Consider the following 10,934-nt stretch of genomic DNA (forward strand, 5'->3'; position numbering starts at 1 on the left):
AAATCAATTATAGATCGAGAAAAATGTTCTCCATTTGAATGTGGATTTGATCCTAAATCTCTTCCTCGAATTCCATTTTCATTACATTTTTTTTTAATTACAGTTATTTTTCTTATTTTTGATGTTGAAATTGCTTTAATTTTCCCTATTATTAAAACATTTAACTTAACTAATTTAATTATCTGATTCAAAACTTCTATATTTTTTATTATTATATTACTATTAGGTTTATATCATGAATGAAATCAAAAGATACTAAACTGAAGCTATTAATATAGGATTATAGTTTAATTAAAACATTTAATTTGCATTTAAATGATAATGAATTTCATTTTATCTTAAATAAGAAGCAATTTTGCATTTAATTTCGACTTAAAAGATAGAGTTATTAACTCCTTATTTGTTAATTGAAACCAAAAAGAGGTATATCACTGTTAATGATAAAATTGAATTCTATTCCAATTAAAGAAATATTCCTATTAAGCTGCTAACTTAAATTCAGTGGATAATTCCCATTAATATTTCTATTTATATAGTTTAAAAAAAACTTTACATTTTCATTGTAATATTAAAAATTTTTTTTTTATAAATATCTAAAGATTTTATAATCACCTCAATATCTTCAATATTATACTCTTTTTAAGCTATTTAAATAAATTATTATAACAATTACTAAAAATAATATTCAAATAACAAATCTATATAAATAAATCTTATAATTATTTATTTGTATAAGATTAAAAATAATTGAATAATTTTTTAAAATATTATATAAACCTTGACCGCTATAAATTTCTCTTCACCCTAAATCAATATTTTTTATTAATTTAAAACCAAAATTTAAATAATTAAAAACTAAACCATAAGTTAATAAATTTGGTATAAACCATATTAATCTTAAAAAATTATTTAAATTATAAAATAATTTTAATTTATTTATAGAATATAAATTCATACTTCTAATCAATCATCCTAGGAATATTCCAATTCCTCTAACATAAATTACTATTAATTTTATTCTTAGGGGTAAATAAATTATATAAGGATAATTAAATATTAATCATCTTAAACCTCTACCAGAAACTACTCTTATAATTATTAATAAAAATATTCTTTTTAATATAATATAATCTTCTTCATATAAATTATAAATACTTCTTAAATTAAACTCATTAATTATTAAATATATAATTAAACGTATTCTATAAAATATTGTTAAACCAGTAGAAAAATAATATAAATAAAAAATTATTAAATTTAAATTTCTTATTCTAACCATTTCTAAAATTAAATCTTTTGAATAAAATCCAGCTAAAAATGGAATTCCGCATAAAGATAAACTTGAAACATTCATACACAATGACGTATAAGGAATGTAAAATGAAATACCCCCTATTATTCGAATATCTTGATTATCACTTATTATATGAATAATTATTCCTGCACATATAAATAATAAAGCTTTAAATATAGCATGAGTTAATAAATGAAAAAAAGCTAATTCTTTAAATCCTATTAATAAAATTCTCATTATTAAACCTAATTGTCTTAAAGTTGATAAAGCAATAATTTTTTTTAAATCAAATTCATAATTAGCTGAAATCCCAGCTATAAATATAGTTAAACTAGAAATTAATAAAATGAAATTTGTAAATTCTAATGTTATTAATAATCTTTTAAATCGAATTAATAAATAAACCCCTGCAGTAACTAAAGTTGAAGAATGAACTAAAGCTGAAACAGGAGTAGGAGCTGCTATAGCAGCAGGTAATCAAGCTCTAAAAGGAATTTGTGCTCTTTTTGTTATTGCCCCCAAAATAATTATTACACTAATAATCTTTATAGAAAAATCATTATTTATTAATTCTAAATAAAAAATATAATTTCATCTTCCATAATTTAATATTCAAGCAATTACTATTAATAATATAACATCCCCAACCCGATTAGATAGAACTGTTAATATTCCAGCATTATAAGACTTAATATTTTGATAATAAATTACTAAACAATAGGAAACTAAACCTAATCCATCTCACCCAAGAAAAATTCTAATAATATTAGGACTGATAATTAATAAATATATTGATAAAATAAATAATAAAACTAAAATTAAAAATCGTATTAAATTTAATTCAGACTTTATATAACTTTTTCTATAATAAATTACAGAAGCTGAAATTAAACTAACAAATATTATAAATAATGTAGATATCCAATCTAATAAAATTGTAAAAACAATATTTATAGAATTAAAAGAAATTAATTCCCACTCTAAAAAATATGTTATATTAGTTATAATTAAATAAATTGTTAATATCATATTTAATATTATAAATATTATTAAAAAAAAAATCTTAAAAAATAAATATTTTTATTGAAAATAACTTAAAGTGAATATACACATTTTTGATGCCACAAATCAATATTTTTTTTAAATTATTTAAATAAAATCAAATTATTAAATAATCAATTTTTATAATTAAAATATTTAAAGGTAATCAATGTAATAATAATAATAAATATTCACGAGAAGAACTTAAATAAAATCTATATAAACCTAAATTATATTCACCATGTTGAGAATAAGAATATAAATAAAGTCTATAACCAGCTCTAAGGAAAGAAATTATTATTAATATAAATATTCTTATTCAAGATCATCTAATTAAACTATTAATTAATTCAACTTCCCCTCAGAAATTTATTGAAGGAGGAGCTGCTATATTAGAAATTATTAATAAAAATCACCATAATCTTAATGTAGGTATAAGATTTATTATTCCTTTATTAATAAATAATCTTCGTCTCATAAAACGTTCATAATTTATATTAGATAAACAAAATATTCCAGATGAACATAACCCATGACCAATTATTAATAAATAAGACCCTATAAAACCCCAATAATTTATAGTTATTATACCTCCAATTACTAATCCCATATGAGCAACTGATGAATAAGCAATTAAAGATTTTATATCAACTTGACAAAAACATTTTAATCTAATATAAACTCCACCTAATAATCTAATTACAATTCAAATAAAACCAATTTTTTTATTAATTTCTTGAAATATAATTAAAACTCGTAATAGCCCATAACCCCCTAATTTTAACATAATTCCAGCTAAAATTATAGACCCTGAAATTGGAGCCTCAACATGAGCTTTAGGTAATCATAAATGAACAAAATATATAGGTATTTTAACTAAAAAAGCTATAATTATTACTAAATATAATATAATATAATCATATCTTAAAAATTTATATATATATATAATTATTGTATTTATATTATTAAAAATATAAAAAATCCCTAAAAATAAAGGTAAAGAAACAAATAAAGTATAGAATAATAAATATAAACCAGCTTGAATTCGTTCTGGTTGATACCCCCAACCTAAAATTAAAATTAAAGTAGGAATTAATCTTCTCTCAAAAAATAAATAAAATATAAATATATTTATAGAACTAAAAGTTAAATATAATAATAATAATAATAATATAATATTAAATAAAAATAATTTATAATAATAATTTCCTTTATATAAATTTTCTCTTGCTATAATTATTAAAATTCTAACTCAAATACTTAATATAATTAAGCCAAAAGAAATTATATCACACCCTAATATATAACTTAAATTTGAATAAAATATTAAATTTATAGATAAATTTATAAATAAAAATATTATTAAAAATAATATTATTTGAGCCAATCAAAATATTTTTTTTAAAAAACATAAAGGTATCATTAATAATAAAAATATAAAAAATTTTATCATAATAAATTATAACTTTGAAAATAATCATTTCTATGAGTTCGAATTATTGAAACTAAAATTGATAATCCTAAAGCCCCCTCACATACTGTAAATACTAAAAATACTATTAATATAAATATATTATAATTTATTATAATTATATAAATTAATATTATTAAATAAATTCTTAATACAATAAATTCTAATCTAAGTAGAACAATTAATAAATGTTTATGCTTTCTAACAAAAATTATATTTCCGACAAAAAATATTAATATAAATAAAAATTTTATCATTAGTTTTTATAGTTTATTCAAAACATTGGTCTTGTAAATCAAAAATAATATTTTATTTAAAAACTTCAAAGAAAAGATTTATACCTTATCAATAATCTCCAAAATTATTATTTTTATTAAACTATTCCTTGATATTCTAAAAATATTCATTATTTTATTAATAATTTTAATCTCAAGTATAATAATTTTTATTAAACATCCTTTATCCATAGGAATTATAATCTTAACTCAAACTTTATTATTATGTTTAATTTCAGGAATAATAATTAGAACTTATTGATTTTCTTACATTCTATTTTTAATTTTTTTAGGGGGACTTTTAGTTTTATTTATTTATATTTCAAGAATTGCATCAAATGAATTAATCAATTTTTCTTTAAATTTTAAAATATTTCTATTTATTTTAATTAATTTTTTAATTTTTAATTGATTTTTTTATAAATCTTACTACTCATCAAATTTATTTATTAATTATGAAATAAATAATTTATTAAATATATTTTTAATAATTGAAGAAAATAACTTAAATTTAACTAAATTGTATAATAATCAAACATATTTTTTAACTATAATATTAATTATTTATATATTTATTACATTAATTGCTGTTATTAAAATTACAAATATTTTTTTTGGCCCTTTACGATCATTTAACTAATGATAAATAATTTTAAACCTTTACAAAAAACTCATCCTTTAATTAAAATTTTAAATGGAGCATTAATTGATTTACCAAGACCATCAAATATTTCCTCATTGTGAAATTTTGGATCTTTATTAGGATTATGCTTAATTAGCCAAATTATTACAGGATTATTCTTATCAATATATTATTGTGCTAATATTGAATTAGCATTTTACAGAGTAAATTACATTTGTCGAAATGTTAATTATGGTTGATTAATCCGAACTCTTCATGCTAATGGTGCATCATTTTTTTTTATTTGTATTTACATTCATATTGGACGAGGCATTTATTATGAATCTTTTAATTTATTATATACATGAATAATTGGAATTATTATTTTATTTTTATTGATAATAACAGCATTTATAGGGTATGTTCTACCTTGAGGACAAATATCTTTTTGGGGGGCTACAGTAATTACTAATTTATTATCAGCTATTCCTTATTTAGGAACAAATTTAGTTAATTGAATTTGAGGAGGATTTGCAGTAGATAATCCAACTTTAACTCGATTTTATTCATTTCATTTCTTACTCCCATTTATTATATTAATAATAACAATAATTCATTTACTATATCTTCATCAAACAGGATCTAATAATCCTTTAGGAGTTAATAGAAACTTAGATAAAATCCCATTCCATCCATTCTTTATTTTTAAAGATTTAATTGGATTTATTATTTTAATTTTTATTTTAACTTTATTAACACTTACTAATCCTTACTTATTAGGGGACCCAGATAATTTTATCCCTGCTAATCCTTTAGTTACACCTATTCATATTCAACCTGAATGATATTTTTTATTTGCTTATGCCATTTTACGGTCTATCCCTAATAAATTAGGAGGAGTAATTGCCTTAATTATATCAATTCTTATTTTAATTATTTTACCATTTTCATTTAATAAAAATATTCAAAGTATTCAATTTTATCCAATTAATCAATTTTTTTTTTGATTATTAATTTCAATTATTATTCTTCTAACCTGAATTGGAGCCCGACCAGTAGAAATTCCTTTCATTATTACTGGACAAATTTTAACTATTATATATTTCTCTTATTATATTATTAATCCTATTATTAGTAAATTATGAGATAATTTAATTTTTAATTAATTAATGAGCTTGATAAAGCATTTGTTTTGAAAACTTAAGAAAGAATTTAAATATTCTATTAATTTATACTAAATTAATTTATTAAATTAAAATTATTTTTAAACCTAAATATAATAATATTAAATTTAAAGAAATTGGTAAATACACCTTTCAACATAAATATATTAATTTATCATAACGATAACGAGGCAAAGTACCCCGAACTCAAATAAATATAAAAGAAATAAAAACTAATTTTAAATAAAATATTAAATTCAAACTAAAACCCCCTAAATACAATAAAACAAATATTATTCTTATAAATAAAATTCTAGAATACTCAGCTAAAAAAATTAATGCAAATCTCCCTCTTCTATACTCAATATTAAATCCTGAAACTAATTCTCTTTCCCCCTCAGCAAAATCAAAAGGTGTTCGATTAGTTTCTGCTATTATAGAAGAAAATATAATTATTCTTAAAGGAAATATTAAAAATATAAATCAAATATTTTGTTGATATAATTCTAATTTTATTAAATTAAAATCTATGATTAAAAATAAAGAAGATATTATAATTAAAGCTAAACTTACCTCATAAGAAATTGTTTGGGCTAAAGCTCGTAAACCCCCTAAAATAGAATAATTTGAATTTGATGACCAACCAGCAAGTAATAATAAATATACTCTAATTCTTGTACAACTTAAAAAAAATAATACCCCTAAATTAAACATAATTATATTAAAATAATAAGGAATTAATATCCAAATTATTAAAGAAATAAAAAATCTAAAAATAGGAGAAAAATAATAATAATAATAATTTGAAAAATTTAAATAAACTTGCTCTTTTCTAAATAACTTTATACCATCTGAAAAAGGCTGTATAATCCCTAAAAAACCTAATTTATTAGGGCCTTTTCGAATTTGAATATAACCTAAGATTTTTCGTTCTAATAAAGTTAAAAAAGCTACACCAATTAAAACTCCAATAAATAAAATAATTATTCCAATAATAATATTAATTAAATCTATTATTAACATTTACTATCTATATAATTTACTATATATTTATGACTTCTAAAACCATTACATTTTTCTGCCAAAATAGTAAATATATTATTAGTAATATTCATATTATATAAAATTATTTTAAATATTTGATCCTTTCGTACTAAAATATTTTATTTTACTAAAGATAGAAACCAACCTGGCTCACACCGGTTTGAACTCAGATCATGTAAGATTTTAATGATCGAACAGATCAAAATTTTAAACTTTTGCATTTAAATTTTATCTTAATCCAACATCGAGGTCGCAAACTTTTTTTTTTATTTGAACTAAAAAAAAAAATTACGCTGTTATCCCTAAGGTAATTTTTTCTTATAATCATAATTTATGGATCATAATTTCATTTATTTATGTTTATTATTTAAAAAAAGTTTTTTTTATTTTTCTATCACCCCAATAAAATATTTTAAAAAATTTTAGTGTTAATTTTTCTTTATTTTAAAAATAATTTTTAAAATATTAAACTCTATAGGGTCTTCTCGTCTTTTAATTTTAATTTAGCTTTTTAACTAAAAAATTAAATTTCATTTTTTAAATAGAGACAGATTATATTTCATCCAATCATTTATACAAGTCTTCAATTAAAAGACTAATGATTATGCTACCTTTGTACAGTCAATATACTGCAGCCCTTTAAATTTATTTCAGTGGGCAGATTAGACTTTAAATTATTCTCAGAAAGCCATGTTTTTGTTAAACAGGTGAATATTTTTTTTGCCGAATTCCTTTATTTAAATTTTATAAATTTTTATTTTCTCATTTATAAAATTTTGTACTAATTTTATCATTATACCTAATTTTTTTTTATTAAAAATTATTTTTTTATAAATATTTAAATATAAATTTTAAATTTTAATTTTAATAAAATTATTTATAAAAAATTATAATTTATAAAAAATATAAATTTTAAAAATTTTGTTTTTAAAAATAAATCCAATTATAAAAATTTAATTTAAAGCTTATCCCTTAAAATATAAAATATTTACTTTTTTTTAATTTTTATTAATAAAAATTAAAATTAATAATATTTAAAATTAAATTTTTTTCTAAAAAAACTAGATATATTTAAAAACGATTAACATTTCATTTCTAATTAATTATTTTAAATAATTTTAAAACACTAATTTAAATAATCAATTAACTCTTTTAAATTCGAGATTATTATTAATATAATTTATTTTTAATAAACTCTGATACCCAAGATACAATAAATTAAATTTACTTTTTATTAAATTTACTTTAATTATTTTTCAAAATTCTTTTACAATACTAATTTTCTATAAAATTAAAAATTTTTTCCATAAAAATACTTAAACCCCCATTCAGTATTTTACTTTAAAATTTCTTTTTTTATACTAATATTTATTAATTTTCCCCCCTCAAATTAATTATATTATAATTTATTTTCAATGTAAATGAAATACTTTATCAAGCTCTAATTTGTCTTTCTAGAAACACTTTCCAGTACCTCTACTTTGTTACGACTTATTCCAATTTTTAAATGAAAGTGACGGGCAATATGTACATATTTTAATTTTTAATCATTTTATTAAATTAAATAAAATTACATTTAAATCCACCTTCAATAATCTTTTACAAAATTATATTCATTTAATTTTTTATTATTGTAATCCATTATATTCTTAATTATAATCTACATCTTGATCTGAATTAATTTTTATTTTAATTTTTAAATATTATTATTATTATTAAATATTTTTTTAACAACGATATATAAAATTAAAAATTAAGTAAATTTAATCGTGGACTATCAATTATTAAACAGATTCCTCTAAATGAACTAAAATATCGCCAAATTACTTAAGTTTCAATAATTAATATACTATTTTAGTTTAATTTATTTAATTTTTTAATAATAGGGTATCTAATCCTAGTTTTTTATAAAATTTTAAAATTCACAAAAATAAATTTTAATCAAATTAAAATTTCACTTAATAATCTTAAATTTAATTTATTTAAATTAATTGTTTATTTTAACTAATAAAATTTATTTTAATTTTTGTATAACCGCAACTGCTGGCACAAAATTAGTTATTAATTTTAATATCCCTAAATCTTAATTTCTTAAATTTTTAATTTTAATTACTACTTTATATCATTATTTTTAAAATAAAGAAAAATTAACACTAAAATTTGTATATAATTTGAATTTAAAATAAATTTTTTAAATGGTAAAAGTTTATTTCTTTATAAGAATCTTTTAAACAGTTTTTTTTTTTTTTTTATATTTAAAATTTAATATTAATTATCATTATTTTAATATTCTCCTCTTATTTTTTTTTCTAATATTCATATTGAAAATTAAATTCATGATAAAGCGATTAATAATCTTTTAAATAGATAACTATTATTAATAAGATATATATGTTTCTAATTAATTATTATATTTATATATATATATAATATATTAAATATTTAATATAAATATAATTATTTAAATATTTAATATATATATATATATATATATATATATATATGTATATATAATATTTATATTTATTATATATAAATAATTAATTTTTTTAATTTATATAAAATTTAATATTAATTATCATTATTTTAATATTCTCCTCTTATTTTTTTTTCTAATATTCATATTGAAAATTAAATTCATGATAAAGCGATTAATAATCTTTTAAATAGATAACTATTATTAATAAGATATATATGTTTCTAATTAATTATTATATTTATATATATATATAATATATTAAATATTTAATATAAATATAATTATTTAAATATTTAATATATATATATATATATGTATATATAATATTTATATTTATTATATATAAATAATTAATTTTTTTAATTTATATAAAATTTAATATTAATTATCATTATTTTAATATTCTCCTCTTATTTTTTTTTCTAATATTCATATTGAAAATTAAATTCCTGATAAAGCGATTAATAATCTTTTAAATAGATAACTATTATTAATAAGATATATATGTTTCTAATTAATTATTATATTTATATATATATATAATATATTAAATATTTAATATAAATATAATTATTTAAATATTTAATATATATATATATATGTATATATAATATTTATATTTATTATATATAAATAATTAATTTTTTTAATTTATATAAAATTTAATATTAATTATCATTATTTTAATATTCTCCTCTTATTTTTTTTTCTAATATTCATATTGAAAATTAAATTTTATGATAAAGCGATTAATAATCTTTTAAATAGATAACTATTATTAATAAGATATATATGTTTCTAATTAATTATTATATTTATATACGTATATAATATATTAAATATTTAATATAAATATAATTATTTAAATATTTAATATACAATTTATAACTATTAATAAATTACATTTAATTAATTTCATTACCAATCCCCACAAATTTTCTAATAATAATTAAATAATAAATTTTAAAATAAGCTAAATTTAAGCTTTTGGGCTCATACCTCAAATATAAAGACTCTCTTTTTTTAAAATAAAGTGCCTGATAAAAGGATTATTCTGATAGAATAAATTATGTATAATAATACCTTTATTATATTTTCGATCCGATATTTAATTTAATGGTAAATGTCTGGGTTTTCAGTATTAATTAAGTCTTCGTTTATATAGAATTCGAAGATCATCGTCACGTAGACCTTGACAGGATTGCTCTCAAAAGAATACACAAGCTTTTTTTGGCAATGGTACGTTATTTCTTAATACATACGGCTAGGGGGCGTTTTACAATACGTAGACTCACAATTGCGCTCAAAAATTGTGTGCAGAAAAACTCTGCCTACGCATCTATTAGGCAGAGTTTTCCTTCAGTTGTGTTTTGTGCCCCTTTAAATTAGCAAAAGTGTAACTAACTTGACACTTTTAATAATTTTGCTAAATTTCAATTGCTATTAAAAAAGGTTTGTGCCTGGTGTTCGCGGGCACGTGCTTTGAACATTACTGCCAGTAAATAGAGTGCTAATTTCAATGAATTAATAAGTATATACAAGGCT

General features: G+C 17.9%; 1 protein-coding gene and 1 pseudogene across 1 annotated transcript; both read right to left on the reverse strand.

Annotated features, from left to right (window-relative positions):
- Positions 1 to 653: 653 nt before the first annotated feature.
- LOC126969162 (NADH-ubiquinone oxidoreductase chain 5-like) lies at positions 654 to 1,771 on the reverse strand (annotated as a pseudogene).
- A 3,840-nt stretch (positions 1,772 to 5,611) lies between these two features.
- LOC126969268 (NADH-ubiquinone oxidoreductase chain 1-like) lies at positions 5,612 to 8,313 on the reverse strand. Its single transcript, XM_050814650.1, is given in 1 exon segment — positions 5,612 to 8,313. A coding segment is annotated over 1 exon segment (870 nt). The 5' UTR covers positions 6,890 to 8,313; the 3' UTR covers positions 5,612 to 6,019.
- Between the last annotated feature and the right edge of the window lie 2,621 nt (positions 8,314 to 10,934).

Source organism: Leptidea sinapis, chromosome 17, assembly GCF_905404315.1.
Source record: "Leptidea sinapis chromosome 17, ilLepSina1.1, whole genome shotgun sequence".
NCBI lineage: Eukaryota > Metazoa > Arthropoda > Insecta > Lepidoptera > Pieridae > Leptidea > Leptidea sinapis.